This window comes from Bison bison, unplaced genomic scaffold, assembly GCF_000754665.1.
Source record: "Bison bison bison isolate TAMUID 2011002044 unplaced genomic scaffold, Bison_UMD1.0 scf7180017864270, whole genome shotgun sequence".
In the NCBI taxonomy this organism is placed as follows: domain Eukaryota; kingdom Metazoa; phylum Chordata; class Mammalia; order Artiodactyla; family Bovidae; genus Bison; species Bison bison.
The window spans coordinates 9,363,411-9,380,889 of NW_011494842.1; the positions used below are offsets into that span (position 1 = coordinate 9,363,411).

At 42.5% G+C, this 17,479-nt stretch overlaps 1 protein-coding gene across 2 annotated transcripts in view; it reads left to right on the forward strand.

Annotated features, from left to right (window-relative positions):
* The window catches only part of RNF8 (ring finger protein 8, E3 ubiquitin protein ligase), a 44,826-nt gene that overhangs the window by 17,130 nt on the left and 10,217 nt on the right, over window positions 1-17,479 (forward strand). For both annotated transcript variants that reach the window (XM_010848685.1, XM_010848687.1), the window contains exons 3-7: window positions 3,796-4,536; window positions 6,842-6,904; window positions 9,807-9,896; window positions 11,675-11,782; window positions 13,993-14,197. In XM_010848685.1, the coding sequence (XP_010846987.1) occupies window positions 3,796-4,536; window positions 6,842-6,904; window positions 9,807-9,896; window positions 11,675-11,782; window positions 13,993-14,197 (1,207 nt within the window). The remainder of the gene's footprint in view (window positions 1-3,795; window positions 4,537-6,841; window positions 6,905-9,806; window positions 9,897-11,674; window positions 11,783-13,992; window positions 14,198-17,479) is intronic.

Here is a 17,479-nt window from a genome sequence, read left to right on the forward strand (position 1 = left end):
TAATCTCTGAGCGCCAAAGAATTGATGCTTTTAAACTGTGGTGTTGGAGAAGACTCTTGAGGGTCCCTTGGACTACAAGGAGATCCAACCAGTCCATCCTAAGGGAGATCAGTCCTGAATATTCATTAGAAGGACTGATATTGAAGCTGAAACTCCAGTACTTTGGCCACCTGATGTGAAGAGCTGACTCATTTGAAAAGACCCTAATGCTGGGAAAGATTGAGGGCAGAAGAGGATGACAGAGGATGAGATGACTGGATGGCATCACCTACTCAATGGACATGGGTTTGGGTGGACTCCTGGAGTTGGTGATGGACAGGGGGGCCTGGTGTACTGCGGTTCATGGGGTTGCAAAGAGTCAGACACGACTGAGTAACTGAACTGAACGTCATTCATTTATATAATATTCAAAACCAGGCAAAGCTAATGTGTGATGTTAAGCCAGGCTAGTAGCCACCTTATGGCAGGGAGCAAGGGGTGTGGTTAATGTCTAGGAGGAGGCACGGGGATGTTTCTGGGGTGCTGATAATGTGGGATTTTTTTTTTTAAACCTTGTGGTAGTTACACTGAAATGTTCACTTTGTGATATTCATATAGTTGTACATTTATGATTTATATACCCTTTAATGTTTGTAGCTATGTTCTAGTAAAGAATTTTTTAAAATATTGACTGGTACACCTATTAGAAATGCTAAAATAATACATTACCAAGTGCTGATGAGCATGCCGAGTAACTGGAACTCTTAAACACTGCAAGTGAGGAAACAAACTAGTACCACCACTTTGAAAAACAGTTTGGCAGTTTCTTTGAGTTAAACAGTTAATCACTTAACCAGTAATTCTATTTCTAGGTATTTACCCCAGATTAATAGGGACTTATGTTCTCATAAAACTTGTACCTAAATGTTTCTAGTGGCTTTATTCATAATCACCAAAAACTGGAGGAAACAACTAGGGAATGGAGAAACAAGCTGGTACACGCATACTCTGGAGTGTACTACTCAGCAATAAAAATACCAGACTACTGTAATGCAACCAAGTGGACACATCTCAGAATCATCATGCTAAGCAAAAGAAGCCAGCCTCCAAAGGGTACATACTGTATATGATTCCATTTATACAACATTTGGAAAAGGCAGACCTATGTAGAGACCAGATGAGTAGATAGATGCCTGGGAATGGGTGAAGGGTTGACTGCAAAGGTGCCTTGTGTCTTGATATGATTGTACAAGGTGTTTGCGTCTAAACCTGGCTTTAAAAATCCTGTTGCCTCGTTCCCATCTCAGACCAATTAATTCAGTCTGAGGATAAGACTCAGGCACTGCTATTTGTTCTAAACATTTCCAGGTGATTTCACTCTATAGGGTTAGGGCTGAGAACCATTTATGAGCTACATAAATCATCTAGGGAACTGCACAGAAACATTGGCTTTTGGATTTGGATTTCCACTGTTCTCAACAACTGATTAAAACTCTAGACAGAGATTAAGCATCAAGTGAAGTAATTAGCATTTAAGGGGCTGAGGATTATTCCACCCTTATTCCATTGATGACTCAGACATTGGGCAGGCTTTTCTTTGGTTATTACTTTGCTGCTGCTGACATTATTCAAACTGGTGATTATGAAAACCAGCATCAAGAAAGTGTTGACAGGAGTTTGATTTATTTAAACCATTGTATTTGAGATCATATCCTGGGCAGTACTTGATTGTTCCTATATAGCCGTGGTGTTTTCATCTTTTCTATAGTCGCTTTGTGAATGAACCCAATTTGGGCCTTTGGTCCAAATTATACCACTAGGTGTCACCAAGGAGTGATTAATGGGTAAACAGAGGGATCCAAGGATAAAATGTGATCGGAAAATTTTGAAAGCTTATTTTTCAGACCTAAAGGGCTTTGAAGGAGGCAGGTTAATGCAGAGGATCTAGTGGAGGGCTGCCAAAGGTCTTAAAGAGTTTGCCCCCGCTTTTTAGGGAATCCTTGTTTTCTCTCATCTTAGGCTACTCCTATAACCTCTTTATTTATTAACCTTGACTTTGCCTTTGAGTTTTTCTTAAATGTTGGCATTAGGTGGCCACCTGTGTCATATTGCTTTCCCTGAGGCTGTTTTCCTGTGTATAATTTCAAATTGATTCTTCTTCTGGTCTCCATTCCTCTCCTTTGTTAATAAACATAACCTTTAGTCCCAGTTCCGATGTGAATTTTGTCTCCGGCCTGTCCCCCAAAGTTAAGTCCTTGATATGGGTTAAAATGCCCACTTGTCTCTTTAAACTTTAAATCCTGCATTTGCTTCAAGTCTATTTTAGGACCTTTCATCCCCACTTAGCATCTCTTAGCTAACTCAGCTCTACAGGATATTCCTTTGCATTTATAGGCTGTTCTATGTAATCCCACATTTGCTTAAATATGCCCTTGTGTTTTTCTTTCCAGAGTCAGCTGCTAAAAGTTGTTTTCATATCTTCTGCTTTTGCACTCAGTATGTTTACCTTGCAAGATGCTGAGCATAGGGTTGAAGTGCTTGTTAATAAATCAGCTGAGCCAGAAAATAGTAGTGAGCACTTGCATATACCCTTACATAATGCTTACCATGTGCCAGGTACTTTTCTAAGTATATTACACATATTATCTCATTAAATCCACACAAATACCATGAGGGAGACTGTTATTATCTTCCACTTGATAGATGTGGCAACTGGGGCCTAGAGAAGTTAAGAAACTTGCCTGAATCATGCAACTGTTAAGTAATGGAGCCAGATTACAAACCCAGGCAGGCTGACTTCAGGGTTCATGCTCTTAATCTCCACACTATGATTTAAACCACAAAAGTAAATATTGAGCATTTGTTATATGCGAGTCACTGTGCTAAGTGTTTTGCATGAATCATCTCAGTCATTCCTCACAGGAGCAGCATGAGGTGGGAACTGTACTATTTTACAGACAAAACTGATACATAAAGAGTAAACTGCTGAAGGCCATGCAATTAAGAAGCCCAAGGTGGTTCATTTGAGCTATAAACCTAAGTTTGTATAAATCCAGCGCTCTGGCTCTTAACCTCTCTGTTCTATTACCCATTGAAAGTGAAAGTGTTAGTTGCTCAGTCATGTCCAACTCTTTGCGACCTCATGAACTGTAGCCTGCCATGCTCCTCTGTCCATGGAATTCTCCAGGCAAGAATACTGGAGTAGATAACCATTCCCTTCTCCAGGGGATCTTCCTGACCCAGGGATTGAACCTGTGTCTCCTTTCTGGGGTTGTTATCTGGGTCAGATCCCACCTTCAGTTTGACCACAGTGCTAGGTGTTGGTACTTTCTTTCTTGGTTTATGAGTTCTGGGGAGTGTTTTTTCAATTCCCCAATGTGCTCAGGGATCATACACAGGCAGAGATAGTGCCTGCATGACTTTCTTGGAACCTCATCATTAGAATGCTGCTTCCTTTACTAATAGCAGTTTTTCTAGTCTTGGCCCTTTGCCCCTAGTTTATATCAGTAGAGCTATTCGATTTCAGTTTTTAATGCTACTGCATTTATTCGAGTAAATTCATCCTCCAGTAATAAGGTGATTCCTGCCTATTTTACAGGCAGTTCTCTGAAGACATGAACGTCATATAGGTAATAAGCCAAAGCACTATTTGAAGAGTCCTGTTTCTAAGAATGGTGGTTTATGAACCTTTCTTTTCTTTCTATTTGTTCTCAAGTGTTTTCTTCCTAAAAAGACAGAAGGTTTTGCAGCAGCAGGAGAAAAATTAAGAGGAGGAAAATCATGACGCTTATTTTGTCTTTCTTTCCCTTTCCCCAGAGTCTGAATGGTGTCTGGCTGAACAGAGAACGTCTAGAACCTTTAAAGGTCTATTCTATCCATAAAGGAGATCACATCCAGCTTGGGGTACCTCTGGAAAATAAGGAGAATGCAGAGTATGAATATGAAGTTACTGAAGAAGATTGGGAGAGGATTTATCCTTGTCTTTCCCCCAAAAGTGACCAGATGATGGAAAAAAATAAGGGCTTGAGAACTAAAAGGAAATTTAGTTTGGATGAATTAGAGGGTTCTGGAGCTGAAGGCCCCTCAAATTTGAAATCCAAAATAAGTAAATTGTCTTGTGAACCTGGTCAGCAAGTGAAGTCACATGGGAAGGGTAAAGTGGCCAGTCAACCTTCTGAATATTTGGATCCTAAGTTGACTTCTTTTGAGCCAAGTGTGAAGACCACAGGGGCTCATGTTAACCCAGGCCCTGCAAAAGTTATAGAGCTTCTTCGTAAGAAGAAGAAAGCTTCAAATCCTTCAGCATCTCAGAGCAGCTTAGAGCTGTTTAAGGTAACCATGTCCAGGATCCTAATGCTGAAAACACAGATGCAGGAAAAACAGGTGGCTGTTCTGAATGTGAAAAAGCAGACTAAAAAAGGGAGCTCAAAGAAGATTGTGAAAATGGAGCAGGAACTGCAGGATTTACAGTCCCAGCTGTGTGCAGAGCAGGCCCAACAGCAGGCCAGAGTGGAGCAGCTCGAGAAGACTATCCAGGAAGAGCAGCAGCATCTCGAGGTACCACACAGGAGGGAAAGACAAGATACCCCTTGTGGTGGGCAGGCCCTTTGTGAGCCTGTGACCAGAGCTCTCTGTTTCTAGATCAGGGACCATATGTTTAGTGCCAGGGACAAGAGATGTAATGTGATCAGAAAACTTTGAGGTCTGCATGATGATCGGATCAGGAGCCAGAGTTGGGTTGCCAACATGGGGTAAGTGGACTGGCAGAACCAGCCAAGATGCGTGAGGTTGTAAAAGCTGAGGCATCTCAGAGCTGAGGTGAATTTAGAGAGGCTGGATGAAGGTCAAGATACCGCCAAATTACAGTACACTCCAATTAAAGTATTAGTTGTTTTCATGAGTAATCTTCCTCTGCCCTGAGGTCAAAGCCAAATTCCTGTACCCAAGGCAGATAGAGGTCAGCTGGTTACTCTGCCCTTGATTTACCTGTTACTTGTAGCTAACCTAGGAAGTGGGAGGCTAGAAAGGGAAAAATGTTTATTTCTGTCCTGAGTAGCCAGCATGGGAGGGGGCAGGTACACCATCATTCAGTTGTTGGGTTGAGTGCTACCTTCCACAGGATGTCTACCTCTTCAGTAGATAAAATGACTGTCTTAGCTGTGTCAAGGTGAGAGTAAATGTGTCTGTATCCCTGAGTCATTTGTTTAGTTGACCAGCTCTTGCACAGAGCTTCTTGGCTAGGGCTGATCCTGGTTCTGCTCAAAATGTCAGTTCCCATCTGGCCAGAACCACGTGATTTACTCCCACCCACTTCCTCAGGTAGGACTGAATGTCAAGAATTCCCCATTGTTGACTTAGAATTAAGAAGGGCCAATCAGGATTGAAGTGAATAAGCTTTTATCTTTCCTTTACTTTACTCAGGGTAAGAAACAACCACTTGTGTTGGCTTATTTCTGAACAATTTATAGATTTCATCTAAGCTCTGCTATCCCCTGGAACTGATGGTCTTAGCAAAGGCCATGGATTAAGTAGGTCTTTCTCAGGGTATACATTGCTTGTTTATGTGTACTTTTTGTTGCCCTTTTCCAGCCTGGACTGGTTCTTGAAATTAATAGAGGGAGGTTAATCTCTACATATTTAGTGTATGACACCTTCACCAGAGCAGAACTCTCTTTAAAGGCTAATATGTTCAATAACAAGAGTTACTGTTGATTAATATTTGTGGCTGCTCTGGGCATGCTTCAAGATGTGGCTAGCTGTCAAATCTTTCCATACTAAAAGGGTAAAGAAAGGCAAAAAGGACCCGTTTAGGGAATTTCTCTAGGAATGAGAGGGTCATATATAAATTGCTCATAGTGAGGTGTATCTAGTCCTTTATTACTAGCTGCATTTTCCTCTGTCACCAAGCCCTAGGAATTTATCCTACCCTTGCTGCTTGCTCAGAAGCTCATTAAACCCTTGTTATTTCACACAGATTTTTTGGGGGGGCAGGGTGGAGTGGGTGCACTCCACAGCTTGTGGGATCTTAGTTCCCTGACCAGGGATTGAACCCAGGTCTTCAGCAGTGAGAGTGCAGAGTCCTAACAATTGGACGGCCAGGGAATTCCCACACAGAATTTTTTTTGAGCACCCACGTTGCCTGGCACTATACTTGGGTCTGGGTTGTTATAAAGATGCTTAATAAATGGTTTTTGTCATAAAGGAATAGATCTTGTTGAGACAAGATATACACAAAATAATCACAGTAGTTTCAAAAGTCTGTAGATTTAAATTAGAGAACAATTTCCAGTTGGTGTATTAAGCGGGTAGGTAATTCTTAAGGAGGGAAGGACCCAGAGGTTCTCGTGGAGGGTGCTGGATGTAGGGGAGTGATGGTGTGGAAGACATCCACACCCGAGGGGGCCCTTGGAGGAAATGCAGCCCAGGCAGGCGGAGAAAGAACAGCTTATGGGCCAGAGGTGGGAAAGACTCGGAGTGAGAGACAGAGTGGCCAGAACTGAGGAAAGAAACATGGCGGAGCTGTGAGTGCCAGCCCAGGAGATTGTATTTCAATTTAGATATTTGGTGATGCAGAAACTCTCAGTTTCCATCCTTTTGAGAGTCATAGCATTAGCCAGTGAAGGGGACTTGGAGTATTAATCCAGAGTTTCTCCAGAACACCCTGAGTGGTGACTTGAAGGTGGCAGCCGTGAGATGTGCAGTGTTTGAGCCAACAGCTTAGAGTAAAACGGGAGATTTCCCACTCCCTCCCTTCCCCCTGTTGTTTCCAGATGCCTCTGCTAGCAGCTCTGCTTGTTTCTGTATTTTGCCCCTTTCTCCCCTTTCTACAGGGAAGCCTTCCATTTTGTTTTTGGCTTTTTAGGGTTTGGAGAAAGAGGAAGGTGAAGAGGACCTGAAGCAGCAGCTGGCCCAGGCTCTGCAGGAGGTAACTTATGCTTGCTGTTGTCCTGAGATTATAGTGGGCGAGAGTGGGGGCAGCCAGGCTTCATGTGCCCACTGGCTGCCTCTGCTACTTAGCACACCCCTCTGCAGCACCTCCAATCTGTAGCCAGAGCAGATGGCAGTAGCTCACAGGATCAGGTCTGAGATTTGGAACCTCACAGACATGCCAGACCTCAGTGTGAAAGCTTACGTCTTCATCTGAGCACGAGATGCTCTAGTGAAGATGAAACAGAGCCTGTAGCAATTAGGAGGCTCTCTGGGAGAATGGCTGCACATTCAGAAAGGTGAGGACAGCAGAGGGAAATTGCGAGCCGTGACTTGGCCACCAGGGCCTGCAACGCATCCTATTACCTCACTATTCCTGAGCTGAAGCCATTCTGAAACCATTCAAGAATGTTCCAATTACGCATCTTAGCTTAGGTTGAGAATTTGCAGTTTCCCAGCCACTGAAACATATCAATTTACTAAACGGGCAAGACTCACAGGAATAAAATTATCCTAAAAGATTGTCTGTTACTTATTTAATTTAACTTTAGTACCTCGCTCTGTTTATCTTTTAATGAGTTCTTTTGCATCTTAAAAACCTGCTTTGTCTTCTGTCAGTTATGTGTGATGATTAGTAGTTTAAGTCAGGAGGTTAGCGTTCATATCTTCTTGAGAAAAATGAGCCTTCGGGTTAGAATTTGTTTCGAATTTAGTTCTTTTATTGCTTAGCTATCTGTCAACCTTCTTACAGTGCTAACAGTCACATATTCCTGCATGCTTGGGAGTTTGCCCACTTTGATTTCCTTGGGTTCACAAACAGCCTTGGAAAGAATTAGGTGAAAAATTCAATCTTTCTGGAATTTTATTTTCTAAGCTGTGTATTTTCTAGGTTGGGAGGGTGGGCATGTTTCCCATTTAGAGGATTATTAAATTAATATTCAGATATCATTTTGAAATTGACTGGAAAAGAGAAAGGTTCTGCTCTTGAAAATCCTTGAAGGATCATTAAGAACCCTGCACCCGCAATGCCTGACACTCTTCTGAGACAGACCGGAGAACGCTGTCGTTTAACCTAAGGCGCTTGGCCACCCCCCTTCATTAACCCGACGCAGGATACTTTCAGGTCGTGGCTCTCTGACGACATGCCTGGGGGCTTACTACCCTCAAACGAAACACGGTGGTTTTTTGTTCCAGTTGATTGTCCTTCTGAAGCTGTTCTTTTTCATTTTCCAGACCTATAATTATAACAACTTGCCTTTACATAGAGATTTTAAAACTTTCCTGAGTGCTATCATGTATGTCTTTGTTTTTTCTTACTAACCCTGATGTCAGAGAAGGCAATGGCACTCCACTCCAGTACTTTTGCCTGGAGGATCCCACGGACGGAGGAGCCTGATGGGCTGCAGTCCATGGGGTTGCTAGAGTCGGACACGACTGAGCGACTTCACTTTCACTTTTCACTTTCATGCATTGGAGAAGGAAATGGCAACCCACTCCAGTGTTCTTGCCTGGAGAATCCCGGGGACGGGAAGCCTGGTTGGCTGCTGTCTATGGGGTTGCACAGAGTTGGACACGACTGAAGTGACGCAACAGCAGCAGCAACTCTGATGTAGGAGGGGCACCTGTTTTCCCATTTTAGAGAAAGTTAAGGCACAGGCACCTAATTAGTAGTCAAGGTGAATACTAAGGACTTCTGATATAACTGACTGTTTTTTTTTTGAGCCCACGCATTTTAAAATGTATTTCTTTGAGTGATATCTTTTCAGAATACTTAACCACCTTCTTTAAAAAACGATCTGAAATGAAATTTAAAATATAATCTATACTTAAGCATTAGGGAACTCAGAAATTATGTTTCATAGAAATGGAACTTCTTGACATTTGATGTAGGCAATGAGTCATGGTAAATAAGCCATTAGCTCTTGGGCATGCCAGTTTCTAGAATACCAAGGCAGAGTTCAGGCAACGTTGCCTTATCAGCACATAGTATGTGATTTATAGAGTAAATATTAGGTTAAAGGTCTTTTTTTTTTTTTTTTCAATGAAAACAGTTATCTAGTTTTCCTGAATCCTGTATGCTGCTGCTGCTAAGTCGCTTCAGTCGTGTCCAACTCTGTGCGACCCCATAGACAGCACAGCCCAACAGGCTCCCCTGTCCCTGGGATTCTCCAGGCAAGAACAGTGGAGTGGGTTGCCATTTCCTTCTCCAGTGCATGAAAGTGAAAAGTGAAAGTGAAGTCGCCCAGGCATGTCCGACTCTTAGCAACCCCATGGACTGCAGCCCACCAGGCTCCTCCATCCATGGGATTCTCCATGCAAGAGTACTGGAGTGGGGTGCCATCGCCTTTTCCAGAATCCTGTATATCCCTGATTATTTCTTAAAAGCTGCTCCTAGTTCTGGGTAGCCTTAGAGTTAGTTACTAGTTCTTCAGCATTGGTTCCCAGAGTCACTTGGGTGGCTTTTTGAAAAATGCACATCCCATATATGTGTATAACTGATTCACTTTGCTGTGTAGCAGAAGGTAACACAACATTGTAAATCAACTATACTCCAATAATTTTTTTTTTTAAATGAAGTCCCTGGGCCCCAAGCCAAACCCACAAAGTCAGACACTCTGGAAGTTCTTCAGTTACTTTGGATGACCATGAAGGTTGGGTTATTTCCAGAGGGATTAATAGATTTGATGGCTTCCCTCCCTATCTGCTCCTTTCCCTGGAAAAAAAAAAAAAAGCAGCATTTAACTGGGATGTCTTGAAGAAACAAAAACATTATTTTGAAATTGCCCAATCCATTAATCTCTTGAACCAAAGCTGCTGACAGAGGGAGGGACAGGCATGGTGGGTAACAGGAACAGTATAGTGCCATGCATCTTGAGTGTGTATCTGCTGTGTTTCTGCAGTATCGGTCTCTGATGGAAGAGCTAAATCGCAGCAAGAAGAACTTTGAAGCGATCATTCAAGCCAAGGACAAAGAACTGGAGCAGACCAAGGTACTGGAAAGAAGAAGGTTTAGAATAATTTGGTTAGTACATGCAACTCAGCATTCTCAACAGTGCAAGGATTGCTTTGGTGAATGAAGGGAGAGGTATGGCTATTCCCTGCCTCAAGGGAAATAATCTTTAAAATTGTTTAGGCCTATAGAAGGTTCTGCCTGTAAGACAACACCTGTTTCCTTCCCTCACTCAGAAGCGAAATGCTGGAAATGATACATCCTGCAGTCTAGTCCATTGTCTGTGGTAGATGCTCTTTCAGAGTGTCTCACTCACATAGGCTAAGGGGTGGTGTAGTCAAAATAAAAAGTAGTTCATCTTGATGCATTTGTGTAATTATTTCTCACATCAAATCAATGACACTCTTAAATTAGGGGTTGTAGACTCAAATGCCCCCTGGAGTCAGACTGATAAAAGAAGTGAATGAAGTGGCCTGGGTGTAAGAACACAGTGGGGAGCTGTGAGGCGGAATTCCACCCTCACCCATACCCCAAGAGGCAGCTCTTCTCTCCAGCAGCCAGTTGCCAACCAGAAGTGCAGGCCCAGTGTTGTCAGATCGGAGTTTTCCACAGAAAATGGAAATCCAGATGTTTATGTGAAGTATCCCAATTTTCAAGTAGTAGCAACAGGTTCAGTTTTTTGATACCATGAATGCCAAACTAAATAAATAAGTCTATAGGCTGGATGTAGTCCACAGGCCACCAGTTTGCATCCTCTGATGGGAAATTAATGCCTGAGTCTGACTACATCTCTCAGCCCACCCTTCCTCAAGTACACATCTGGAGCAGATTACAGAAAGGCGAGGACTCTTTTTCCACTTGATTTGCTATCCTTATCCTCTATTTAAATCATGTAGTACTTTATTCCCCAGCCTCTAAGACGCCACCACATCTTTTTAAATCCAGCAATTCAAAAGTTTTCCAGGAACTTGACTCTAGTTATAAATGGGTCCATTCCCTCTTCACTGTCCTGATTAGTCTCACAATCTTTGCTTTGATAAGAGAAAATAAAACATGAAAAATAACCTCTCAAATACACCCTCTTTTGGCTTTTCCTCTCCTCGCTAGGGGCACTTAATAAATGTTGACTTCAAGAGAGCACATCTAGATCCTCCTTGAAAAGAGTGTCCACCAGCAGTCTGTCTCTTGGGGAAAGCACAGGGAAATTGCACGGCAGGAGTGGGAAGTAACAAGCATCACAGAGCATGAGGCCTGAAGATACTTCAACAGGCCATCTCTCCAGCCTCCTGCCTCCAGGCACCTTGGGTATTATCCTTATTTTGTAGGAGAGACATCTGCAGAGAACACAGAGGACCTTATACACTAATTCAGGCTTCCTGCCTTTATGGACTGTTCCTCGTTTCTTTCTTATCCAGTGAGCTCTTGGCTGCTTAGGATGATTTTGTATCCCCTCTGAACTGCAGTGTGCTATAGAATACCTAATGTCTTGTTCTGGCCTCGGATGGTTGGTGGGGTTGGTACGCTGACTTCAGTTTTTCTCATTTGGTTATTTTTGGGAAGGAGACCAAAACCGCAATACCAATACATACTCATGAAGTCGAGAAAGGAAAAAAAGGATGACAGCGCCCTATATTAGAAAGCAGTTCTGAGAAGCGGTAGTCCTTGGGGCAAGAATTTTATTCTTGTGTTACTACGCCAGGGTGAATTTTTAATTTAGATTCTTTCTGAATCCTACTGCAGACTGTTAATCCTGCTCTGTCCTGTTTTGCATTCTTGTTAGTTCTCCCGAATGACAGGTGGGGTTGTATGTCTTTGCAGGAAGAGAAGGAGAAGGTGCAAGCACAGAAGGAGGAAGTTCTTAGCCACATGAATGACGTGCTAGAGAATGAGCTCCAGTGCATTATTTGCTCAGAATACTTCGTTGAGGTAATGATGAGCAGTGGCTCATGCCTTCTCACTCTCCCACCCCTGAATGGAGCCTCCGCTGCACAGACTGCTTCTGCTCTAGGGTAACATTCTGAAGAGATTTTTCCTGCAGGAACTTACTGTAGCTATTTGACTTCAAAGTGGCTGCTGGGGGTGGCCACTTCTCACTTGTCTTTGTGGTCTTCTTTACCTCCACTGGCTTTTTTCATACTTCATTTGTTCTTGAGTTCTTTTTTTGGCAGAATCAGTGTTTGGGGCTATAATAAAGCCTTTATCTTTTTGTTGTTGAGGGAAAACACTTCGGTTTTGAAGAACCATCTAGGGGCTGCCCCACCCTCCCACAGGTCAGAATGTCATATGTTTCCTACATTCCAGCAACTATGTGCTGTTGGATTTTGTGGGTTGTTTTTTTTTTTTTTTGCCTAGTGTTGAGCTCCTGCAGGTTTTTTTTGTTTTTTGTTTTTTTAACCTCCTGGGAGACATTTGATTCTGGCAGAATCCAGAATTAGATGGCATTAGAAATTTGAAGTATCAGAATAAAGCTACTCAATAAAGCTAGTCTTTCTTTGCTCTGAATGGAAACAGTGCTGAGAGTGGGCGTGCAGTGCAGCCTTTGAACAAGGGGGTAAATGTCATTGAGGTATGATCACGGGATTCAGTGGCCAAATGGAACATTTTTCAGGGACTCTGAGGCTCCTTAATGAAACATCACGCCTAGGATTTCATTTGTTATCCTGTCTTCTTTTTGCATAGACTCTCTTATTTTCACAAATTATACCATTTTGTCCAGTTCATCTTACACAACAAGTGTTAAACTAAAGTTGTTAAATGATAGTGCTTTTCAGACTCATTAAAAAGAAAACGCATACACACACAGCTTCCTTTTTTTCTGGTGGCCTTTAGGGAGCTTGGGTCTATTAGCCTCCTGAAAAATCTGTCCTGGATAGACCTGTTTCTTTTGCTTTGGATCTACTTTGACTTCAGATCATAATTTCCCCATAGTTTGTAGTCATTTGATTCCCTACTTTGGAGAAACTCAGTTAGTACTGTTTCGACATGACTTATGCACCGTAATAGAAGACTACAAGGAAAGGGGTTGGAATAGGTCATGAGTTAGCCAACCTGGAGTGTCTGCACGACATGTAAGAGACAAATAACTTGATCTTTGTTTGGTTTACAGCATGTGCTGACCTTTCCTGCTGGTCCTCTCTTAAAATCAGTGTTGGGGAAGAGATTTCATTTTAGTCAAGCAGGTTTTTAGTCCTGTTTATGAGAATTTTGTCTCATTCTTTATTTTTACTTTTTTTCTTTTTTTTGTATGTCTCATTCTTTACTGAGAATGTTTCCTAGTTGGCCTTCTGGCCTCCACTTGGAATTTGGAAAATAATGCAAAGTTTGTGTTATTTCCCCCTGCATTCCCAAAAGCAAGAAAGAAAACTTTTTAGTTCCAGAAAAAGTTGTATCTTAGGAGAGGTACAAAAACAAGAGTAACGAAGAGTATGGTTTTTGTTTTGAAAAGTAATAAGGACCTTGGCAGAAAGCTGATCATTGGGGTTGCGCAGGAGCGCCTCAGATACGGGCCTTTTTCTGCTTTCTCTCTTCTCATAGGCTTATTGATATTACTTAAGGCACTGTCAGTTGAACCCATTACATTTTTTCCTATTTTGTTTTTAGATTCTTTTTCCCTAGCCTAAGTTCTTTTACATATACTTTTTAAAGCTTCTTTTGAGTAGAGATAAGGCTCTCCTACCATTCTGTATACTGAGTATTCACTGTGTGAATTAAAATTGAGGTTCTAATTCACCATTAGGACATAAATTTGTTTTTTATGAGAGAACTAGTGATGTATTTGTATCAGACATGCACGTTTTCTAGTCCTACTTAAGTCCAGTGACTTGTATTTGCAGGACAGCTAAGCCACGTTGGCAGTGTGAACTGAGTTGGTGGAACAAAATAAGACAAATCAGCCTACCTGGAGCCCGAGTTTATGAGCTTAACTTTGAGAGAGAAAACAAATAATCTAACATGAAGCTTAAAATTTACAGTTCCTAGGAATGATTCTGATACCCTTTGTAAGCCCTCTAGATGAAGTTATGGTTAAATTTCCATTTCGTCTTGAGAACTAACTCCTTTCGTAACTCTGAGATCACAATGGCCCTGGGGGAGTAAGGGTCACAGTTCTCATGTGTGTGTTCACGTTTCCATTTTAGGCTGTCACCTTGAACTGTGCCCATAGTTTCTGCTCCTACTGTATCAATGAGTGGATGAAGCGGAAAGTAGAATGCCCCATTTGTCGGAAGGACATCAAGTCCAAAACCCGCTCCCTGGTTCTGGACAATTGCATTAGTAAGATGGTAGACAATCTGAACTCAGAAGTGAAAGAACGACGAATTGTCCTCATCAGGGAACGAAAAGGTGAGTGAGTATGAAAAGAGGTGAGTCCCCTCAACAGAGTTAAAGAGTTTTTTGGACCCAGAAGAGTCAGATAAATGATTCTTGAGCTTAAGAAGGAGGTGGAAGAAATGGGGGAAAGTAAAGGAAACTAAAGGTAATAACCATGTAAGAAACAGTTGAGGCAGATGGAATATGTGGGCAGCGGGGAATGGGGAGGCTTAGGTGTTTGTGTCTTAGTTACGGGAATAGAAAAACACACGGGTGGACAACTTACAGTGTTAGTCACTAGATGGGGCTGTCGTTCAAGACAGTTTAGTTGCTGTCTATTGCTGTCGGTAGGTTGCAGAAACCTTAGGTTGGGTACACAATAAATTATAAATAGGATTTGTACAAGTCAAAGATTCAGAACTTGGAAAATGCCAAAAAATATGAAGAAAAGATGTATAGGTTTTATCTGTAAGAGTCACAGCTTAACTACACAAATCGGGCATAACGTTAAGCCAAAAAGAGATTAATTTAATCCTACTATGTTAACTTTACTAGTACTAGTATGACTCAGTCGTGTCCAACTCTTTGAGACCCCCTGGACTGTAGCCCACCAGGCTCCTCCCTCCATGGGATTCTGGAGTGGGTTGCCATTTCCTTCTCCAGGGGATCTTCCCCACCTAGGGATCGAACCCGGGTCTCCTGCATTGTGGGCAGATGCTTTAACCTCTGAGCCACCAGGGAAGCATGTTAACTTTGTGCGTCCTAATAAAAAAGTTTCCCGGAGAGACTTTGAATAAAGAGATTAGGGAAGTGGGGGTGGGTGAGTTTCCTCAAGGAACCATACTCCCATAGAGAGTATCTGCTCCTCTAACACAAGTGATCTCATCACACTTGGGGCCTGCTCTGTTGAGGATTGCAGAGCCACTCTGCTTGAGACTTAAATGTCCTTGTGGCAAAAGAATGTATCCTGGGGCAAAGCACAAGGAAACTAGTGGATCAGAAGAATTGATTATTAGGCAGGGATGAGAGTTCAGAGGAGGAGGGTAGATCTGATTATCATGTTCAATCCCTTTAGAAATCCTATACAGCTCTACCCTCTGGGAAAGCTCAGAGTACTAAGAGGTCAATTGGTTGCACATAAAGGGCCAGTCAGAGAAGAAGAATCAAAAGCTCACTGCCCTTCCAGGTGCTTCCCACCACCTGGCCATCGGGAAGCCATGTTCATGTATGTATTTGGATGTACCCTTTTCTGAGTTAAGAGAAGCCAAAGGCTTAAATGCCACAGTGCTAAGAACAGGATCTTCTGTCTATTGCTTTCTTTCTCCTAGCCCTTCAGCAAATATCAGCCTCTTTGAATCAGGCCAGAAATCTGATGCTGACTTGTAAGCAGCTGTAGTGTGGAATTGGCCCTTGGTTGGTGAGCCATTGCAGGGGCAGCAGACCAGTCACAGGGTAGGTGTTGAGCCTGTTTTGCCCAAGGAAGACATTCTGACCTTTGGGAGGGTAGGGCAGCTCTCAGGTGGCTCTTTGAAATCAAAGTATTTTCTGCTTTTTTGACAATTATGTGCTATTGGACTTTGTGCCCAGTTTTGAGTCCCTATAGGTGTGTGTGTGTGTGTGTGTGTTTTAATCCTCCTAGGAGCCACTTGATTCTGGCAGAATCCGTTGCTGTTTCTCTCCACCTCTCATCAGTCCTTAACCATTTATAGAAACATTACACTAGGCACTGGAATAAAGAGATAAGGTATTATCTCAGCTCTCACAATCTGTGGAGGAGACAGAAAAGCAAGTAGGTAGCGTGCAAGTTCCGTAATAGGGTGCTGAAAAAACTGCAGAGGAGAGGACATTCAATTTGACCTGGACAGGTTGGAGGTATGGGAACAAGCTTCACAGAAGAAGTGACATTTGAACTGGGTTCCAACGGCTCTAGGGATGATGCTTTCCAAGCAGAGGAATCAGCACAAGCACAGAGGTGTGAGAAGCAGTGAGCTGTTTGTTCCTCTCAGGGCCCTGCTTAGTGGCCCAAACAGGACACAAGGTCTGTATGGTGCCAGAGGAGCATGAGGACAGCCGAGGCTTAGGAGGTGTCTGCTGAGGTGTTGTGAATGCCTTCTGTTTTCTTCTCCCCTTTCTGAGAGGAATGCTGACCTGGGAACCCAGATTTGACCAAGCCTGTGAGCTTAAGTTTGCTGCGTCTGTGTGTGGGTGGGGATACCCAAGTACTTTCTTTTTTTGCTTTTTGGTTTTTGGATGTTATGATTTTTATTTTTTTCTTTGAAGTAAAATTGATGTACCTAGTGACTTGATATTTTTATACGTTACAGAATTATCACCATAATAAGTCTAGTTACCATCTGTCACTATACAAAGTGATTACAGTATTACTGATTATATTCCCTGTGCTGTACATTACATCCCTGTGACTTAATTTATTTTGTAAGTGGAAGTTAATTCCCTTCCCCTGTTTCACCCATTCTGCTATCACTTTCCACATTCCCGCTATCACAAACCCCCAGATTGTTCTTTGTAGATTGTATTTATAAGTCTGTTTCTGTTTTGTTATGTTTGTTCATTTGTTTTTTAGATTCCAGATTTAAGTAAAATCGTATGGAATTTGCCTTTCTCTCTGATTTATTTCACTTAACAGAGTACCTTCTAGGTTCATCCATGTTGTTGCAAATGGGAAGATCTCATTCTTTTTTATGGCTGAGTAGTAGCCCCTTGTGTGTGTGTGTATGTGTTTATGTATGTGTATTTTCTTTATTCATGTGTTGATGGGCACCTAAGTTCTTTCTGTGTCGTAGTTGTTGTCACTAATGCTGCAGTGAACACTGGGGGTGCATATGTCTTTCTGAGTTAATGTTTTCATTTTCTTTGGATAAATACCTAGAAGTGGAATTGTTGGGTTTTATGGTAGCTCTTTTTTTAATTTTCTGAGGAACCTCAGTATTGTTCTCCATAGTGGTTGTACCAGTTTACATTCCCACCAACAGTGGAGGAGGGTTCCTTTCCACACACCCATATAGACTTTCTTCACCCAGCCCGCTGACTAGGTTTCTTCTCAAAAGTCCAAGCATGGTAGATGCATGCAGCCATTGGAAAGAGAAAGAAGGACCCTGTGTCCTAAATTCATCTGTGACTCCTCTCACGCAGAGTTAATACTGCAAGGTGGATAATATCAGACCCCTCTTCTCTCTCCGAAGGCTAAAGCAGGTACCTTTTTGGTGACACTGGGAGCCGACAAAGTAAACCGGATCGGCCTGCCTGATGCACGCACTGGCTGAGAGCAGCTCTGGCAGCAGTCTCGGTTTCTGC